This window comes from Arachis ipaensis, chromosome B10, assembly GCF_059453495.1.
Source record: "Arachis ipaensis isolate K30076 ecotype BB chromosome B10, ASM5945349v1, whole genome shotgun sequence".
Classification (NCBI taxonomy): Eukaryota; Viridiplantae; Streptophyta; class Magnoliopsida; order Fabales; family Fabaceae; genus Arachis; species Arachis ipaensis.
Genome location: NC_142435.1, coordinates 406,314 through 427,711, shown reverse-complemented (window position 1 = coordinate 427,711; position 21,398 = coordinate 406,314). Strand labels below are relative to the sequence as shown.

The 21,398-nt window shown below is 34.4% G+C and overlaps 4 protein-coding genes across 7 annotated transcripts; 1 reads left to right on the top strand and 3 right to left on the bottom strand.

Moving 5' to 3' along the window:
- Window positions 1-3,809: 3,809 nt before the first annotated feature.
- LOC107623928 (Phospholipid/glycerol acyltransferase family protein) lies at window positions 3,810-6,993 on the bottom strand. 2 transcript variants are annotated; one of them, XM_016326331.3, is made up of 6 exons: window positions 6,556-6,993; window positions 6,213-6,470; window positions 5,726-5,853; window positions 5,113-5,198; window positions 4,709-4,846; window positions 3,810-4,526 (listed from the first exon to the last, which is right to left on the bottom strand). In XM_016326331.3, exons 2-6 carry the CDS (start codon window positions 6,419-6,421, stop codon window positions 4,242-4,244), a joined length of 846 nt encoding a protein of 281 aa, XP_016181817.1. In that variant the 5' UTR covers window positions 6,422-6,470; window positions 6,556-6,993; the 3' UTR covers window positions 3,810-4,241. The 2 variants fall into 2 exon arrangements, with proteins under 2 accessions (XP_016181817.1, XP_088358526.1); XM_088502400.1 differs by lacking the exon at window positions 5,113-5,198 and having other exon boundaries at window positions 5,730-5,853; window positions 6,556-6,987.
- Window positions 6,994-7,937: 944 nt separating this feature from the next.
- Window positions 7,938-11,943, bottom strand: LOC107622704 (putative apyrase 7). Of its 3 annotated transcripts, none has more exons than XM_016324688.3 (3): window positions 9,622-11,872; window positions 8,990-9,312; window positions 7,938-8,527 (listed from the first exon to the last, which is right to left on the bottom strand). In XM_016324688.3, the coding sequence occupies exons 1-2, from the start codon at window positions 11,477-11,479 to the stop codon at window positions 9,011-9,013; spliced, it is 2,160 nt and encodes a 719-aa protein (XP_016180174.1). In that variant the 5' UTR covers window positions 11,480-11,872; the 3' UTR covers window positions 7,938-8,527; window positions 8,990-9,010. The 3 variants fall into 3 exon arrangements, with proteins under 3 accessions (XP_016180174.1, XP_088358516.1, XP_088358512.1); XM_088502390.1 differs by having other exon boundaries at window positions 8,382-8,519; window positions 9,622-11,744; XM_088502386.1 differs by lacking the exon at window positions 7,938-8,527 and having other exon boundaries at window positions 8,554-9,312; window positions 9,622-11,943.
- A 906-nt stretch (window positions 11,944-12,849) lies between these two features.
- LOC107622705 (WAT1-related protein At4g19185) lies at window positions 12,850-15,500 on the bottom strand. Its single transcript, XM_016324689.3, has 6 exons — window positions 15,075-15,500; window positions 14,854-14,970; window positions 14,483-14,768; window positions 14,178-14,333; window positions 13,633-13,784; window positions 12,850-13,237 (listed from the first exon to the last, which is right to left on the bottom strand). The coding sequence occupies exons 1-6, from the start codon at window positions 15,332-15,334 to the stop codon at window positions 13,027-13,029; spliced, it is 1,182 nt and encodes a 393-aa protein (XP_016180175.1). The 5' UTR covers window positions 15,335-15,500; the 3' UTR covers window positions 12,850-13,026.
- A 3,119-nt stretch (window positions 15,501-18,619) lies between these two features.
- On the top strand, window positions 18,620-20,917 carry LOC107622994 (uncharacterized). Its single transcript, XM_016325087.3, has 3 exons — window positions 18,620-18,768; window positions 19,046-19,332; window positions 20,219-20,917. The coding sequence occupies exons 2-3, from the start codon at window positions 19,056-19,058 to the stop codon at window positions 20,500-20,502; spliced, it is 561 nt and encodes a 186-aa protein (XP_016180573.1). The 5' UTR covers window positions 18,620-18,768; window positions 19,046-19,055; the 3' UTR covers window positions 20,503-20,917.
- Window positions 20,918-21,398: the final 481 nt, after the last annotated feature.

The following is a 21,398-nucleotide window of genomic DNA, read 5'->3' as shown; positions in this document are numbered from 1 at the left end:
CAATATTAAATTTGGAGTAATGTTCTGTGGGGTTATGCGTGAGATTCAAAATAAATTATTGATGGGTTAAAAAGGCTTGGAAATATGATGATAAGTTGATAACCAATGATAATAAAAGGCAAAAGCAGGAAAAGAAATTCATAATGAAAAAGAAAAAGGCATTTTATTAACTTAGCACAAAAGATATAAATTTTGTTTTTATAAATTATATGTGATAAAGAATATTAAAAGAGAAACTATTCATTAGAATGTCTCATATCCATATTGTATATTATAGTAAATATATATAATTAATAGATATAGTAGATATTCAATAATTTCTTTAACATGTATATTTTAGCTTTTGAAGAAGTTTGTGTTTATATTATGTTTCTCTTCAATTCCTTTAAGCATTCTTTATTATTATTAGCAGCATCAAAGAAAATGATTTGAAGCTATTGAACCGTCAGCAACTATTTTTAATTTTAGAGAAAAATATTTTAGTACTAACTCAAGCTCTAATAAAGTAATTCTTTTAATTTTTTAACCAACCTCTCATTTTATAATAATATGCAAATATGCAATTAACAGCATAGTTACAGGCAGTAATTTCAGATAAATAATAAATTGGAACATATTGACTTCTCCACATCCCAAGAAATTTTATGAAATAATTAACCATTCAATTTTAACATGCTAAAATAATATCAAATGTTCTTCATATGATCCCTACTGCCTAGTCCGAAATACATGTTCAAGAAACATTTTTTCCATTTTTTTATCATGCCTTATTCTACAACTACAAGTCACTGAAGTTAATTAATTATATTCACAATATTGTTCAACTTGTCCTCAAATTCATTACATAGTTCAAGAGAATTATAGAGGGCCAAAATCATGGATATATATAACTAAATAAATAACTGAAATGGACTCATTCAGAAAAAGAAAGAGCCAAATAATAATAATAATAATAATAATAATAATAATAATAAATTAATTACAATAAGATCTTCTTTTCAAGAATACACGAGCAAGTATTGACTACATTCAAACAAAGACGGTGTTAAGTTACAAAGAGTGGAATGACTGTGATTTTTTCGGTGGTTGTTAGCTTAGTCGGCGGTGTAAGAAGATTGGTTGCTTTGTCCGTAGCGTTTTATATTTTTATGTTTGTTTGTTTTGCTCCACTTTAACGTGTTGAGCTTTCTCTATTTCAAAAAATAATAATAATAAATTAATTGCAATAAGATTTTCTTTTCTTTATTTTTTTTGGACAGATATATTCTCGTCTTAAGTAGCCAAAGTTGTACACATGGCCAATAAATTCCCAAGGTTGCCGGCTAGGGCCTGTGGAATGTAGTCAAATAAAAATAAAATAAAACTACAAGACATTGCAAAGAAGTGAAGGAAATTAAAACGAAGGGTTTAATTAATGTGAAGTTATATGATTCACGAGAATGGTCACTCTATTTGACTCAGTATAAATATTTCAAAAACATATGAGCCGCATTGTGAATGAAATATTTGTCCTTAGCTTGTTTCAACATTTATGCAAACCAGAAAGGAAAACGAATAAATAATCAAATTTATCTTTGAAAAATTACTTATTTTTTAAATTAGTTTTCAAATTTTTTTGAAATAAATTTATCCTTTAAAAATTTTAAATTAGTTATATTAGTCTTTCAATTACTTCTGTTACTGACAATATCAAAATTTATTAATGTAACATAATACCACACTAACTACAGCATATATCTAACAATCCTAATTAGTTATCACTACTATAAGTTTATACAATTGAATCAAAATTAACCTCAAATAAAAGGGACCTTGAGACATTAAATTTTTTCAATTTGGAGTTGATTTAATTTAATTTGATAAATTTATTATATTGATAGTCAATTAGGACAGGTGTGTGTTGTGGTATCATTTAACATGCTACAATAGCAAACTCTAATGCCATGAGTAAAAAAAGTGACAAAATAACTAATATGACTAATTTAAAATTTTTAAAAAATAAATTTGATTAAAAAAATTTTTGAAGTCCAATTTAAAGAATTGACAAATTTGACCATTTACTTAAACAATAATAATATGAAAGGCAAGGCAACCTTAGAAGTTACTCTAACCAACAACCAAGGAGAGCAATCTAGGAGGGGTCTCTTTTGGCAATAAAGACATGCATGAGAAAGTTGAGGAGCATTCTTTATTCTTTACTCTTCAATTGGGGTATGGTGGACCAAATTGCAATAACCCCGTAAAAGAAAAAAAAAAAAAAAACTTGATTACAAATCATCACTAGTAGTTGGAAAAAGGCAACATTAGGTAACCACTTAGACAAATTTTTATTTGATAGTGTCCTCCTTTAAATGAACTGGTTTTTCATTTTTGGTCTTAAATCGTTTATTTTTTTATTTTCTAGAATTTTAGGTTATATAACACTTGATCCAACTAATTATTTTTCATAAAACAGGACACAAACTTTATATGTAAATAACACATTTTCTTCTTGGAGAAATCAATATAAAAATACGACAGATCAAATGGTCCCCCTTAATGCTTTTTAGGTTGGAAATTTCCATTTGATGAACTCGTGCTGTTATTCATCAAAGAGAGATCTCAATAGATGCTCATGGACACAATAATCCAACAATGCTCACACATGTTGATGTATGTTATGCTATAGTCCACATGAGGTAACAACAAGGTTCTTAACCAAATATTGACCCAACTCTCTTGTAGTTTCCCATTTCAAAATGATCACTACAAAACAAGATAGTACTTGTGTTACTTATATTTATATCATAAAGTGTGTTAAAGTTGTAGATCCATTCTTCTACCTCTATGTTATATTTGTTTTCACAAGAACTGCAATTTATTAGAAGAGTCACACAAACATTATGTGCTTTTCCCCCTCTATTATATGCTTTTGGAAGAGTTTCAAGTGTACCGAGAACACCGGTGTTTCAGTTGTTTTAACCGTTGATATGAATTATAAAAAATATATATAATATATATTAATTGAAATCAACGGTTAAAACAACTGAATCACCGGTGTTCTCCGGTACACTTGAAATTTTTCCTATGCTTTTATATAAGGGATTAATGGATTTGTATACTTAGTCTACAAAAGCAAGAGATACACTCCATACCAAAATCTGTAAATTGTAAACCACATTATCATCATTATAAAGAACAAGAGAACAATAGATTAATTGAAGATTTGGTTGTTACACATACTATGTCTATTGTGTGCCCTGGACATGGTGTCCAAAAATTGGTTAGCAAAACCGATAATTGTATCTGAAATTATTGTAAAAGAAGTATGATGAAAACAATGCATCAATTAATCATTACACCTTTTACATCAACTCCTTTTATTATCAAAAGATCACTAGATTACTTTATACAAAATAATGGCAACATAATTGTTTTATGCACAATATGCATTTCTTCATGTCAAATCACGGGCTATACCACATGGTGTAAATTAGAACACACTCCTAACTTGTACTGTAAGGATTGTGATAATTACACATAAAAACTTTTTTAATACCATACAACTCAATTATTAAACTGTACAAAAGCACTGCATAAATTCTTGGCTGCAAGTTTACCTTTTTGCAAATGGGGCCATTAAATATTGGATTTTCAGAGCCTAATATCTGTAATCCTTCGCTTAAGCTAACAATAATTTGAGTTTTTCTCACAAGCAGAGGATGATGATTCTCTCTATGCTGCAAAACTTACCAGCAAAAAAAGTGAGGGATGAGCTGGAACACAAAACAATGGTGCAAACTATATAGGACCTGAACCACACGGACAAATAAACATAGATATTGCACAATACATTAAAGCATGGATTAGGATCTTGTGCATTATACATAAAGGATTAAAGAAATGAAGAATGAGGTCCCCACTTGAATTACCAGAGCCTTCCTAGAATGCTTGTTCCAGGCTTCCAGCTGTTTATTTCAACCTCTCCTACGTCACATGACATGACAAGTTGACAACACTACAAAATTGCAAAAGATCGACATTTTTTCTTGTCTCAAAGAATTGCTTTTTGAAATATTTGTTAGCCCATCTAATTTTGGGCTGTGCATGGAAGGTAACCCACCTCCCCCTATGAACTTGTATATATGGTACTTCATTTAGGAATTCTAAGTAAAATAGTCCTACAAAATCATCAACTACAAACACACAATCATACAAATGTTATAAACTCAAGATCTAACTGAGCTTAGATAGGTTTAAACCTATGACTTGAGAATTTTTTTACGAAAACTCCTTAGTCGGTCCATGGCAGCGCGGATTTGCTCTGAAATTGCAGAGTAGAGACATTTCTGCGCTGCTTCATCCAGACCATCTGGAGTGCTGGGCCACCCACTAGTAGGAAATTTTGCATTGCGAGACTCGGAAATAGCCGTTTGCCTCATTGCTGGAAGGTCAAATTGAACCGGATCACCAATAATTATGTCAATTTTCTTATTACACAATGGTACAGGAGGCCGTCTACCAAACATATAATTCTCTGGCATCACCTAAAATTATGAACAGAACTTAAACATCAATAGCCAACATAAATGGTGTTTTTCTACCAAACAGATGATTTATTCTATCACCAAGGAAATGAGCACTCACCACAACTTTTCAATCATTTAAGAACATGCCAGAAATTATAAAGATAAGTTTTATAAGGAATCAGCACAATGCTCAGAGTTACCTCTTGAAAACCATGATGGACAATTGGCAATATAATTGGAGTTTTTGGTGCACGGACAATTAGACTAGCAGTCCCCCATTTTAATCGCCTAATTGGTGCATCGTCTTGGTACACTTTTCCTTCTGGAAATGTATGCACCTGCAAAAGCATAACTGAAAATGAGACATAAAGAACTGTAGTAAAAACAAAAGAGATTAATTCATGAGAAGACATTACTTTAAAACTCTGTAATCCAATTACAATCATAGCTGAGAAACACAAGGGAAAAGAAAAACAAACTCTTAAACAGTGCTAGAGGACCATAATAAATCCACAATAGCCCAACACTTGATATAAATTACCGAAAGTGTCATCATAAAAGAGTTAAGCCTATGTGGACGTAAAATATTAGGTTACATAGATACCCATTCTCCATCATTTAAGCGCTCAAGAGCTTCATTCATGTGCTCTTGATAAATTCCACCACCTCTTGTAATAGGTATGCATTTCCCTGTGTAAGTTATCATTTTAGAACAAGATAACAGTACACTACGAAAACAAATAGAAAACCATTTCAGCACATTTTGATTAATAGTTTAATAAGCTTCAAGAAACCCATAAAATTACTAAATGGAATTGAAATGGATTTCCGCAGACATTACAAAGTATGGACAATACATAATAAAAGATCAAAGATTTGACCCCAATCACCCCAAGGAATTTTTTCCTAATGTTGGACAATCCCAGCAACCTCTGCTTCTCAGGTAAGTTTAGCAGAATGTATCTCTTAATGTGCAATCTTTACCTTTGTTGCCACCTCATCTAAGAAATTCCTTCCCCCACCCCAACACCAAAAAAATGCAACAGCCCAGTAACTTAATCAGAACATCAAGTCCCTTTCATTGTCCTTTTATACAAAACACTATAAAGGCTTAGCCTAGCCTAGTACAATGATTCTAAATTGCAATCTCTTCAAAGAAGTCTAGCCTAATTAAACTGAAACATGGATAATCAAAACTGAGACTTAGTGTTACTTACCAACCCGAAAAATATATGAATGCACAGCATTCTTAAAGCATATATCTTCAGCAGTTAGCACCCATCGAGCTAACTTGGTATTAAAGATGGGAAAGCCCCTGAATCCCCACATAGCCGGATCATCCAACCTAAGAAAAGTTCCAAAAACAAATCCTCAAATCGGACATTCTAACATGCTCTCTACATAAGAAAAAGAGAATCAATTTATCTCCCTCATATATCCTCCAAAATACAAAATGATGGAAGAATTGATTGCTAGTTAAGATTTAAGACACTGAAAGCATCTAATTTTCTACTACATTTAGTAGTTAGAGGATAATTAGGAATGTTACACAATGCTACATATCATTTGAATCATTTACAACTAGTCCTGCTATAATATCAAATTGTGCGTAGATTACAGAGCAGAACAAGGAAGTTTCTTGCTCCAGGAGCAACTAGCAATCAACAAACAATATAGAGAGAGAGGGTTTGAGGGAGTGCTGACGTGGACATGTGGTTGCTGACGGTGATTAAGGGGACGCCGGGGGTTCTAGAACGAACGAGGCGGAAGAGAGTGTCGGCGTTGTGAACGGTGGTTCTGTTCATAAGACACGACACCGTTTTGGCGAATGCGCCAACTGCGCCTATCACCAGCTTCCGAGGCACTCCTCCCAAGTGCTCCGCCCTCGCCGCCCACTCCATCGTCCGCGCCATAACACTCAAACACAATAATAAATAGCTTCAAAGTTTTCTAATATCGGTGCTGCAAATCAAATCGTTAAATAATTCATTAGGAAAATTACGATAAGCATCGGTAATAAATGAGATGAAATGAAAGTGTTCGTTACCGGCGGCCGGAGCAGAAAGAAGAGAGTTGGTAGTTGGAGGTTGCGAAAGAAAAGAAGATAATTATTATTACAATAGATCTGAGGCAGGTAGGGTCTAATTAGAGGACTAAGAATTTTCACACAAAAAAAATATCATGGTTTTACTTTTTAAAGATTAGACTTATTTATATTATTTTAACTTCTAAGTGAGTGGAAATGTCAAAGGTATAGAGAGATAAGAGAGGATGATGGTGTTGCGGTTGCGGCTGAAGCTGCCGGTTCCGCCACAAGTGGTGGCACGTGGACGCGGTGGTGGTGGTGGTTCTGCTTCGCTGTCCTTCAAAATCTCCATCTTTTCCCGTTTACTGCTTGTGATCGATATATCATTCCTTCAAATAAATACTTGTTAGTTGTAATGTGTGCACCTGCATGGCTTCTACTTGATGGTGTTACTCTTTCATGTTTATGTTGGAAATAATGTTATAATATATTCACGTCTATCATGTGTTCGATGCAATGTCTCTGAGGGCCTTATCATCCTCCTTTCTTTCTTTTTTAATTTTTTGCGGTTAAGCATAACTTTGTCAAGAATTTTGTTTATGTATATGAACTAAACGAATTAATGTGTTTACTATCTTAAGAAGAGAATCTAAACGCAATTTCATTAGTGCATGTTAAGTGCCTGTTTCTAACGGCCTTCCGTGGAAGAATTGGAAGGAACTGTGTGTTAGGAACAGCTCCAAATGGAATTAAAGTTTACAAAAGACAATTACAAATACAATTATCATTTCCTTCTATTCGTTCTTCGTGGTTCCTATCACTCTACTAGTTGGAATGACATGATTCAGATTTCAGCTAGAGAGATCTTAAACGGCTAGAGCACTGATTAAAAGAAAGGGTAAAAACATAAAGTCCTAATGGGGAAATGGAACTTTTAATGCATCCCTTCTGTCTCTGTCTCAAATGCCTGGTTGTCAAGTCCTTATATTCTTTTTTTTTTAAACCAAATTCACAAATAAACTGATTTTTGAGTCTTCAAAGATTCTAGTTCAAAATTAAGTGCATTAGGAAGTTTCTTTAGGTGTGAGAAATAAATGTAAGATACACATGTTCTTGTCATTATAATCTATTAACAAGTTAGAATAGGAGAAACAGAGAGTTAAATTTAACCCGGCCGATTCTACTATATTAGATGTTACGTAGATCCATCTACTTTGATATGATCCACTTTTCTTGCATCTTTTTTAGTGTTATATACGGTTTCTTAGGTCTCAAATTGCTTCATGCATAACCTAAAGCAATACTACAATCATTCATGTAGATAAATATAGCTGGCCAACATAAAGCTAAACCTTTTTTTTCTTTATCTAAAACATCTGAATCAACATTACTAAAAAGTCATCACACCAATGCTGCTTTGAGATTTCTTTATAAATATTCAAGCGGAAAGCTTTACTTCAGGTGGAAAGTACCATTTGTCATTTAAAAAGTGTTTAAGTTGCTTGAAAATTGAAATATGCAACTTGACTATAAGCTTATTTGCCGTATATGAGGTATTGTGCCATGTTACAACCTTTCCCATCGTTTAATTTTTACAACTTGCCCAATTTTCCTCGTTCATAAGTCAACAAATGGAGATCAAAATCACTTTGTAGTAATGGTGGTTTATTAGTCTAAAGAATGGTATGCACAAAAGAGTCACAAATCAATTGATCTCAGAAGCTTCCTGAAACAAATGCTTCTTGTCCTTGTTGTTAGAGTTTGATGCTTCAATATAACAATTAAAACCTCATGGCTGTGAAGTTGAAGCACCAAAACAGTAGTCAGTACAAAGGAGAATGATGAACAATAGTACTTGTTTGTGCTTAGGCAACTTGTGGAAGAAGCGAGTATAGAAGCGAGACTTGTGAGAAGCAAACTCGTTCGAGTTAATCGATCCAGAAACATCTTCCTCAGTCACCACAGTCATCTCCATGACAAAAGAACTGAAATGCTGGAACATGTATTTACAACTTGGGGTGAAAATTAAGAGACAAATAACATTATAATATGATAAATTGTCTTTCCTGTGAAAATACAATAGCAGGATGTCTAGGCTCAATCGATGTCCAGAAAATTTTCATCTTGGGCTGTACAATTTGTTTGGCTTACAATTCATATATCTAGACATAAAGTTTGTTGTTTATATGGTAGTCTATGAATGAATTACATAGGAGAAATGGGTGGAAATGTCATCAGTCGGTAAGGAACTTGTTCTAACTTTCAAAAACTTAAACTATAGAAAGAACAATCTGTAAAAGAATATGTATTTGCTTTACTATTAGCTTTAGCCAACTCTTATAGAAAGGAATGAATATATGTAGGATGTAATATCGATAAAGCACAACTAAAGAATTAACAGTGTCTATTAAAAGAAAAATTGTAACTATAGCGGAAGATATTAGTGCAATTGTACCAGTTTCCAGAAGATGATGCCCTAAACCTTGACCATGTTTGCTTCATTCAACGAGGAATTCAGGTCTTCGCGAGATTGTGATCTCCTACTCTGCAGGTGCATTTGACTCCTGTGGGGTGACCAGAAGGTACCCATATTACTGCTTTCAAACTGCATCTGCCCTAAATTGTTTGAGGAATAACTATGTGAAACACTACTGACTGACGGGTAAAATGAAGATTCTGCAAGCTGGATGCCGGCACTATTATCAACCCCAAGGCTAAATGGTCTATCTTGTGGACCTGTGATTTTCGGGCTAAGTGGCGTCTTTATCCTTGATTCCCCTGCAAACACCGTAGGAATATTGGCTTCAAGGTTCTATCATAAAGAAATATTACCAATAGACCACTCTATATACAAAACAACCAAATGTTGTCACCAATTAGGACGGAATTGGTTACATAGACCACACAATCCAAAAGAGGTACCCAGCTATATTTATTGATAAACTTAAAATGACACAGAAAAGAATTGATGCATATTTGTAACAAATATAAAAATTGCAGCAATATGATCATGGTTCATGGGTTACAAATGTACAATACTAGTATAAAATTAATGATTTTAAAATAAATAGCATTTCAATAGCTTACCAGATATGATAGGACTCCATCCTTGGAACCGGAAAGGTGATGGTATATTGGACACATTATTATTCCTGAAAAGGGGAAGATATTGCCTCCAGAAAAATCTTGGCATCCAATTGCTAACACATGATAAAGCGCAAAGAAGTAGAATAAAGGAAAGGATCAAAATGGGAATAAGAATGAGAGGATTTATCTTCGTGTCAAGTAAATCAAAATTGCGAAGCCCAAATCTGGCAGAATATGCCTTCCCAGCTTCCAGCAAAGCAACCCCAAGTGTCCAAGTGATGCTTCCAGATCCAACAGTTATGTCATTATCAGTAATGTGCAAACCTTCTCTCAGCAGTGATGCAATATATGGCGCCCTAAAGCAATATTGCTCAATAAAGGGCTGAGGAGCAACACTTGCTTTTGCAATGTCCCATCGTTTACCACAGAAATCCCTACCCTTTTCCAAAACATCTTCAAGTGTGGCGTCGGAACTTAGGTTGAAAAATCGATACACCACAAAAAATCCAGAGATCACATAAAAGTGGCCTATCGGGCGTGGAAGATTGTCACGTAGGGCACAAGGATGCACTTCACAATCAAGTCCCCGGCTGAGATCAGACCACTCAGACAAATTGACTGCCACTTTCGCCAGTGCACTGCATTGTTGCCAATTTGGATGACCTACAAGCACAAGTGGAACTCCTGATCCTCCTTTTTTATCCAACATGTTCCCATTACCTATAGGACTGCCTCCTACCTGATTATTAAAAGAACAACGAGAGCAAGTGAATTGCTCCTTATACCCTTTATGCAAGCAAGGATGCTTAAGTTCTATCTTCTGCCTAGGTAAATCCACATGTTTCGACCTAAACTCTCTGTCAAAAAGATGTGCCACGGATTTATCAAATGCCTCATTAAGACCATACCCTGCAAGTGAATATGCCGTGAGATGATGGTTCACCGATCCAATCTTAACAAACAAGCTAGTCTCAGTATTCACGTGCTGATCACCCTCGAATGTGACCTGCAATGACGAACCTCCCAAATCAAGCGCCCCATAAGTCCTCTTCCTCGGCTTAACACCCAATATCCCACTGTGATAATTAAGTGCGATCCATCCAAAATAAGCCTCCTCCGTCCCCGTGATGATCTTAACCCATTGCTTGCGGCACACGAAAGGCGATCCTTTAAGCACATTCCAAGCATTGTCCAACAACCACATCGAGTCCTCAACCGGCAGCCTCCGGAGACCCGCCGTAGCATACAAAAAAAGTGAAGTTCTGCGGTGGTAATCCTCCGGTATCTGCTTCTGAGCCCATTTAAGGAGCGGCTTCAATGCGCCCTTCAAGCCAGACACATTATGCACCAACTTATCAAGACCAGGCTCAGTTTCCATCCTATCATAAGCTCTACCACTCATCAAACCACTCTTCTTTCCCAAACCATCTTTCATCGATTTCACAACTATAGGAAGACTAGTATCCTCTGTGTGCTCAATCTCAGCATGGTAAACATAAACCCTAGTACCAGTGCTACCACAATCAAGAACAACATAGTAATTCCCCGACCCATTATTCCAATAAGAAGTAACAACCATGTAAACCAAAAAAATGAAGAGAAAGAGGCACATACAGAAGAAAATGGACCTGACCCATTTTCTGCGAACCGGGTTGGGACCCTGAACCGGCTTGGATTTGGAGAAACTTGACGCAAAGTTTTCACTTTTGAGGAGATACTGGGATTTCTTCAAATGGATTGGATCCAAAGGATCTGAAGCGAAGATGGCATCATCATCGTTGTTGTTGGTGAGGTGGCGATACGAGGAGAGATCCTGAAGTGACGAAGAGATTCGTAGGTTGTTCTTGCCGAAGACCATGTTTGGTTTTGGCAGTGAGTTGTTTGGGTAGTTACGTTGTTATGTGGCATTTGGTTTATGCATCAAACATAGTGGTTGTGGTGGTGGCGGTGGTTGTGGAGGGAGCTGAATGCAAATAGAGTAGAGTTTAGGGGGGTGGGGAATGTAAATTAGTGAAAGTTGATGATGGGTGGGTTGGTGGTTGGTTGGTTCTGTTCTGTTCAGAGAGTGATGAGATCTTTGGGAAGAGAATGAATCAAGTTTTACGCAGATCTCTCTCTCTCTCTCTCTCTCTCTCTCTCTCTGCTAATGGATCTGTGGAACGTGGATTGTTTTGGTTAGATTCAAAGGCAGCAAAAGACCAAAGGAAGGAGAAGATCACTTTTTTTTTTTTTCTTATATCTTGAATAAAATGACATTTTTTTGGTGACTTGAATAAAATGACTTTGATCCAAAGTTGGGTTTTTTTAATGATTATGAAAATTGAAAAAAATTAGGACTTTGTATGATTTAACAGTTCAAACTTCAAATTTTATTTGAATAGGAAAATAAAATTACTTTTAAATGTATAATATAGAAATAGTATTGACATTTTATCTCAAAAGTATTTTTATTGAATGAAAAATAAATCTATATGGCCACAAGTAATTTTGGGAGAGTCAACTTAATCTTAAATTCTTATAAGTGTCTATTTGGTTTATTTTCCTATGTTTAATCCTTCTAAAATTTAAACCAAACTACATGACTCCACTTTTAAAATCTTCAGTTCAAAAAACCACTTTGGCACTTCTAAATGAGATGGACCAAAGTGGTCGCATAATTTTAACTCTCTAGGTTCCAATTCCTACTATTGTTTTTGGAATATATTCGACTACTCTTTTGCTATCAAAAGTTTAGATTCTTCAAGAATTAATACCTTAATTAATTAAATTATAATATGAATCTTTTGAGAAATACAAACATTTACTTAGGAATTTCAGAAAAAAAAAAAAGTTGAATATACTTAAATATTAAAAGACATTAAAATAAAAACTCATATTATTGAAAAAGGTAGGAATGAAATCTACTTCTAATTTCTAAACCATTTTTAACCTTTCGTTACCTACTGAAAATAGAATAGGATTTCATGATCTACAAGAAATTAAGAATTGTATAGAGAGACCAAGTTGGGCTTCATTCATTTTCAAGTCATTGTTAGACATAGTTAAGCAACATTAGCTCAGTCATATGATGTTACTTGTCCTTCAATATCTTATTTTCCACCCTCTACCATCACCAAATAGTTTAATTTTTAACTTATCTATATTTTTCCCATTTAAAATTTTATATAATCACCTTACAAAATTTTGTAAGGATCAAAACGAAAACAAAATTTAAAATGGTCTACATACTTATAGAAACTGAATATATTTAAGCCGATTTGAAAGTATACTCAACAAATTTTTTGATGTCAATTCTACTAATACTAGTTCATCAAAACAGCTATATGTAAATATGATGACAGCAAGAGCATGAAAAAAATCAAGGGTTTTTTTTTACAACGTATTCCATAACTCAATTAATTTTTGTTAATCAGAAGGCTTTGGAGTTAAGCTGGGGAGGATGAGACCTCTCTGATATGAACTCTTGTCATCAGAGACCCAAGATCCATGATGATGATGATGATGATGATGATGATGATGATGATGAGGAAGAACTCCACTTGATGCTTGTCTTTCTCTAAATGATGCCCATGTAACAGCATACAAACCAGTAATAATCAAAGAACCTCCAAGAATGCTGTTGTTGTCCCAAAAAAAAAACGAATAAGAAAGTTGTGACAACAAAATTTGACAAGGATTTGAGAGAAGGAGTTAGGTAAACCCCTGTTTGATAACTGTTTCAGAACAAAAACTGAGAGGCATAAAACTATGGAGACCGAGACAAATACAAAATCAGGCAAAATGTCATTGTTCTATGAGAATATGCTCAATTTTATGTCCATTATCTCAATGTTTCTGTATTTTATAATACAAGATACTTACCGAACACAACCTAAGCTCTTCAACTAGATAAGCCATCTTGAACAAGTCCTAAAAGAATCTATTTTGAAAACAAAAAAATGAAGTGGTGTGTTGTGCTGATGTTAATGTCTACTCTACTTATTGAACAATGCATCAAAATAGGAGACGTACCTTCCCATGTAAATTGGACTTCCAAGGAAAATTCTAGACAAGAGAGCAGAAGCACCAGGTTGAAGTGGATTATAAAGAGCAACCATTGCTGGCCCTAGTATCTTGTTGCACCATGTAATCAGTCCATAGTTAAGGGCAGATGCGATAACACCCTGGAGAAACAAGGAAAACATTTGTGAGCATAATGAACTGCTCGCTTACATTTCTGCCAATGCAAGACATTTTTACATCTCTTGCTTCACCATACAGAAAGAAACTGCCAAAATGTAAACCAGAGAAATCCCATCTCGTTCTTGACTATGCTAAAAAAAGTGCAGTATCATCATCACCATGTTAATAAATGCCTAGGTTGACTCTTATTAGTAATAATCCCTTCATTGTGGATGGCCTCCATTACAGAAACACACATACTCTCATCGAATGAGCTCAATAAAAAAGAAAAAAAGTGGTTCAAAACAATGAATAGGGAAAATGGTCCAACACGATTGGCAATAAATAGTAATGTTCACAACACTGAAGACTAATCTGACATTCAGGTGACTCACAGCATAAATAACAGCAAGTGTCTCAGACTGCGTCAAAATCCAGTCGGTCGCCTCATTTGTCACGAACATTGATGTGATCACCATTAGTAGAGCTCCGAAGAAGTATGAAAATGCAATGACAGATAAGTTTGCAGGATATTTTTTTAGTATTGGTGCCTGAAAATCATTCATGGTAATTAAAGCATTAAACATATCAAAATCTCCACATTTATATGAACATCAAACATATAGGAATACAGAAATCATTCACAAAGACTGCTATTTTTTTTCTCCCTCTCCCTTTGATGCAATATATACATATATACCTGAATGGCAAGAAAAGCAGCCATGCACAAGGTGTTCCCTATGAAACACAGAACCCCAAGATGAAAATGATCGAGTCCAAGATCCATTAAACCAGTAACCAACCATCCAGAAGGCTCTGGTTGACCTTTAGCACTGATTTCATTATGCGAAACAAAGTCCATTTCGGCATACCCTACGACAGCCGGACCTCGGTACAAAACCATCAAAATAGCACCAAAAACACAGACAAGAGTTCCACCAAGCTTGGCCAAACCCTCATATCTTAGCAAATTCACTCTTTCTGTGCTGCATGAATAATAAGTTGATGAATGTATCCACAAATATGCATCCAAAAATTGAAGTAATTAGCAAGAGGGGAAAGCAAACTAACCCCATGATTACAGCAAAGAGAAATGTAAAAACCGGAGTGGCTGGCTGTATTGCAGCAGCATAAGTTGGATTAGTATAGCTTAAACCAATAAGAAACAAAAGATGGTTCCCAAATATCCTGAGCATATGTGAATGAATCCAGAATCAAATCATTAAGAAAAGAAAAGAAAAAAAGGGTAATGTAATTGAAAAGATGGATGAAGAATGAAGAAGCTCGCTCACCCGGTTAATCCAAGAAAGAAGAAGGAGAAGAGGAGGTGCTTGGTGAGGGGAGGGCGCGTGCGTCTTTCACGGAAGAAGGCGAGAGGGGCGAGGATGGAGAGGGCGAGGAGATCGCGGAAGACGCAGAAGACGATCTGGTTGACGCCAACGTTGAGGGCTAATTTGGTAATTACGTGATAGCCACCGCTGAAGAGCTGAACCATGGCCATGGCCCCATGCGCCTTCCATATCTCATTGTTGTTACTGTTGCTCCACCCCATTCCGTTCAAAACGATCTTTGATTTTCAGATGGAACTTGAACATCCAATCCGAATGCTATGGCCGGCTTCTTTTCTACTCCTTTCTCATTGTCTTGTCTCTTGTGTTGCGTTGTGTCCCTCACTTCTACAATTTTAATTCTGTAAGGTAATAATCTTTTCATTCCATAAGTCTTCTCTTCATAATTATATATGAAAAAATATATATTCACAAAAAATTTTATTAGGGGTGAGCACGGATAGCGGGTCTATTCCGAACCGAACCAATTAAATTGATTTTGGAACTAACGGGTAATTGGGTCTAATCCGAACCAAACCGATGACTTTTGTTAATGATTGGTTCGAGTATCGGTTTTGGAGGTGTGGAACCCGAACCAACTCGCGAACCCGATCATATATTAATTAAATAAAAAATTATATATGACTTTTCCATTAGACAATGATTATTCATTATTAATATGTTTGGATTTTAATGAGTTTAGTTTTTAATATATTTGGTGTTTAACATGTTTGGATTATTTCTATTAATGTTACATGTTTATTGTACTTGTTGAATTTTTAAGATAAAAAATTAATTTTTTTTTTTATGAATTTCAAAGTCATCGGATACCCAATTACCCAAACTGAACCAATTGGTTCTTAATCGGTTTGGTTTGGTTCGGATACATATACAAAAAAATGTAAATCTAAACCAAACCGAATCAATTATATTTTGATCGATTCGGTTCTAATTTTACCATAAACCCGAATCAAACCGACCGTGCTCACCCCTAAATTTTATTACAAATATTTGTTCAAAAGATTTTAGAAATTAAATTTTTATGTGATTTTTTTAAAATTGATTAAAAAGTATTTTTATTTTTAAAATTTATTGATTTTTTGCAAGTCCTTCCTCTTTTTTTTTTTTCTTTAAGAGAAGCACTAGTTTTGAATTATTTTATTTGTTTCGTCTGGGTGAACCATGTGAGCCCAATTCAATACATTTTTGTCCAAAAAGATGTTGTACAAGATTTCTGAAGAAAAAAAAAACTCACGATTTTAACTATTTCATGGCTCATAGCCAAAAGTCCAAAACACAAACACAATCTAAACTTGTGGCTGAGGCATGTGATGTAGTAACAAAAGGTGTTTGTCTAGGGAATACTTATGCTCATGGTTTTTAAAAAAAATGACCTAAAAGAGTTTATGAATACAATTTTGAGAATGACTTAAATAGATTTATGAATAAATGATCATTTGTATTTATGAAAGATGAAAATACTGATATATGTATTCACTATTCACACTAAATCGAAACTAAACTTATATCCACGCAAGATGTCTTCCGTGTGAATATAGCTATAGAAGAAATGTGGAGCGTGGACTTGTGGACTAAGTCTCGATCACCATGAATACAGCTATAGAAGAAATGTGGAGTGTGGACTTGTGGACTTGTGGACTCAGTCTCGATCACTATGAATACAGCTATAGAAGAAATGTGGAGCGTGAACTTGTGGACTTGTGGACTCGTGGACTCAGTCTCGATCACTATGAATACAGCTATAGAAGAAATGTGGAGCGTGGACTTGTGGACTCAGAGGACTTGTAGACTCAGTCTCAATCACTATAAATACAGCTATAGAAGAAATGTGGAGCGTGAACTTGTAGACTTGTGGACTCAGCAATGGAGTATTGACATTATAAAACCAGCTGTGTATTTTATATTGGTATCTACATCAAGAAGAGGATGTTGGATGAGTTTTTAAGGGGTTACTTTTGCATTGTTTAATTTAGTAGGATGTTGTTACTATATTTTTCTGTTAAATAATCTGAGAGAACATCATATACATGATAGTTTTTCAGATATGGCCTCATCATTGAGTGTATGTGATTCTTTTTATTTTTTGGTGGTATTTCCATCTGTTCACATAATATTGGAATCAACCTGCATGAAGTCACTTCGATTTAAAGTGAATCTTACACCTTATATTGATAATTTGCTGTACTATTTAGGTCATATCAAAATTTTTTAGCACAAGTATGTTTAGCTTTATAGGTCTTAATGTAAAGAAATTTTTTTCATCGAATATTGACCTAGTAAATTATTTTGATTTGAAAAAAATGTTTGAATAATTTGGCTACTATGCATACAAAAAAATGTATTAGTATAATCCAAAAACTCTTGATATAAAAGTAGGTCTACATCTTATATATATGAAGATAAGAAAATTAGAAAGGTGTGTAACAAGAAAATATACTTGTGTTAGAAAATTCTAATATGGCCTAAATATATTTGTATTGCTGTGATTATATTTGTATTGTTTATGTTTATGTAAAACAAGCGACTATAAAATAGTATTAGAATTATGTGTATAAAATCTAATTTTGAAAAAATGAAAAAGTTTAGATGATTGTTAAATAAAACCATTAAAAACCTATTTGTTTGATATATGAGTTTTGTAGAGACCTATATATTTGATATGTGATTTTCTTCTGTTTGATGATAAATAATTTGTTTATGAGAAGGATCAATTTGTCTTAATTTAAGAGTCACTAATTTGATGTAACACGTTAAATTATTCTGTTATTACTTATTAGTACTTAACAGAACGACGGTAAAAAAAAAAAACAATTAGTTTAATGTCAGAAAATGTTGAAAAGAAATTATATAATAAATTTTTTGTTGAAGATCAAAATATTTATTTAAAAATTTTTTATAGATTAATTTAAATAAATACTCTAATTAAAATGAGACTGAAGTATAATCTAATCAACAACGAATGAGGAATCATAATATGCTGATCTGTAGAAGCTATATTTAGCAACATAAGGAGTAAATCAAATCAAGATGCCAACCTATAATAATAAGATGAATTATTAGTCAAAAAATTGTGACCAACTTTGAAGAAACTTGTCTAAGAATCAAGATACCTTAGCATGCATTTGGTTATTGGACACAGCCACAAATAGAAAGAGACATGGTAAATTGGTAATTGAAAATTTACCTATAAAATGCATTATTTTGTACTTGTTTTTTCGTATATTTGTATCTTGTTTCAAATATTAAATATCACTCATCATGAAAATGTTTTTTTTTTTATTTGGTTATTATGAAAAAATTAAAAGAATTTAAAAAACTTGAGAATAAAAGTGATAAACATAAACCAACACAATTGGAAGAATATAAGAACCAGAAAGGACAAAATAAGTATTAAGCGTAGCCTCAGAAGTGAGAACATATCCGAACTGAAAATATCAAGAAGCATTTGGAAATCGAATACAACAACCAATTACAAGATTCCACGTGTCAGAGTTGAAAAATGCACGCGTCGACGAACGCGTCTTCTTCTGTGTGCATACCGCGTCACCCAAGCTTTTACTACGCTACCTATATAAACTCACAAGATCCCAATTTCTTCTCCTAATTTCTCAATTTCTTCTTCTTCAATCTCGATTCGGTGAGTTCCATTTCCAATGATCAATTCATGTTCATAAGCTTTGATAATCTCAAAACCTAGAATTCTAATGTAGTAGTAATGTTTTAATAGTTGATTTGGATCGTCATTGTTGCTGCTGCTGTTATTGGTTCGAACTTTCTGTTTGATCTCTGTAGACCTAGAAATTTATTTCATTTTAGTTTTGGATTATGCTGCATGCAAAGTTTGCAACTTCATCAGTAAATTCGATTGGATTTGGATATAATTCCATGATGATTGATTTTTGTGAATGATTCAGATTACAAAACATGGGTGGTGGGAAGGATAAGCATGATGAAGGTGACAAAGGACTTTTCACAAACCTTGCCCAGGGCTTTGCTCATGGAGGAGGACATGGTTACCCACCTGGGCAATACCCTCCACAACAAGGGTACCCTCCACAAGGTTACCCTCCACAACAGGGGTACCCTCCACAAGGTTACCCTCCACAACATGGGTATCCTCCACAACAGGGATACCCTCCACAGGGGTACCCTCCACAACAAGGATACCCTCCAGCTGGTTATCCTCCTCAACATGCATCAGGTATAAAACAATGTCTTTTGATTTCAACTGCTTTGTCGTCAATGGTTACAAAGTTTTAATTTTGATAATTGAGATTGAGATTGTACTTACTCTACTTTGTACACTAAGCTAACACGTTTTCCTCTCCCATCCAGTGGGGGAAAAGAGTGGTTTGGCTCTGTGAGAGAAAAAGTTTAGTACATGTAACACAATTCTCTGATGTATTGTCAATGTGAAGAGTTTTAATGTTACTTCCCTATTGTCAACCAGATATGCATGATTTTTTATGTTGTTAGAATCAAAATCAAGCAATTTTAATTGTGCTACTATATACAATTTGATGACTGTAAAATGTAAAAGTGTTAATGGCAAAGTATAGTCTGCTTTTTTAAGTTTTGGTAGAATTCAACACTTCTGTAAACCACTTCTAAGGGGAGGTTAATGTTGCCAGGACAAATTGAGAGTAGGTGTAATGAACTTCCACCTAATTTTGAGGGAGATAGTGTAATTTGTCCAAATGTTAATGCTCTGGCAATGTATATTTAGAGGCTTGCTGATTATTTTTTATATAATCGCGGGAAAGATTGAACTCTTGAAAAAGCTGCCTACTTTATAAACAATTCGTGATTGTTTAGCTAATAGAACAATTCAACAACTGAAACCTTATTACTTCCGCAATGACAGAACTTTTGCTATGTCTGATGAGATATGTGCTCTCTTCTTAGCAATCAACATTCCTAGCACACTACTTTATTTATTTTGTATGAAACTTGTTTTTGTTGAAGTTTTTCTGTACCCCAACATTTTGCTTCGTTTGATTTCTTTTTTCCTTGTGTATCATTATCCTTGGCCGTGGCAGCAACTAAGTTCTCTGTTTTTTTTCCCCCTTGCAATATTTGTTTACCAGGATCTCATGGTGGCGGACATGGCGCTATGGGGGCAGTGCTTGCAGGCGGTGCTGCCGCCGCTGCTGCTGCATATGGTGCTCACCAACTTTCCCATGGCTCTCATGGTGCTCACGGAGCTCACGGCGGCTATGCGCATGGCGGCGGCTATGGATATGGTATGCCCCATGGTGGCAAGTTCAAGCACGGCAAACATGGCAAGTTCAAGCATCATGGTGGCAAGTTCAAGCACGGCAAACACGGCAAACATGGTATGTTTGGCGGAAAGTTCAAGAAGTGGAAATGAGGAATGTATAATCATGATACACACTACTAATCGCTTGCTGCTGCATAATGCTTGTGTTGTTAATATATAAATAAAACCATTACATGGTATGATGTTTACTGAATCCATCATCTTTTATTGGTTGACCCTTTTTCATTTTTTTCCCCGGATATATCTGTACTTTCTTTTGGCTATGACAATGATCGCTGATGATAATTTCAATTACCTTCCTGAATTTCATTAGAACGACACAATGATTGCTGGATAACATGGGGATCCTTGAGGTTTTTAATTTATTTATGCCTTTCTAGGCAGCAAGAAGCAATAGATTGATTTAGCATGTTCCTTTGTTATTTATTTCTTCTAATAATGTAGCTTTTGAAATTCAGCATTGTCTAATATTAGCGTGACGAAACAACGAAATCATTCTCTTTTCCATGTGTGATGTGAAATTTCTCATCTATTTGCATGGTGATCATACTGCTACCATGTTGCTTAACTAAAGCTATTTGTATCTCTAAGTGGATATTTATTTGAGATGCTAACTTAGATATAAGAGCATAATAATAAATAAGGATCATAAACTCATCAATGATATTTAAAAAAAAAAAAGACATTAGCTTATATTTCCTCCAAGTTTAATATAATTTAATGGTAATTTGATATATATTTTCTTTATGAAGGAGAAGTTGATTAAACAATTTTTATATCAAATCTCAAAAGGGAGGAAAAAAAATTCTTAAAAAAAGGTTGTAACAAAGTTGGGTCAATATTTTGGTTTTCCTATTCTTAGTTGCATCGTTTATATATTGATGAGGCAAAGGCAAATCACCAAGTGAGGTGTTTGAGCTGAAATTTTGTTTGCCACAACCACGAGTATCAAACTAATTGTAAGAACTGAAACAAATATTTGAAAC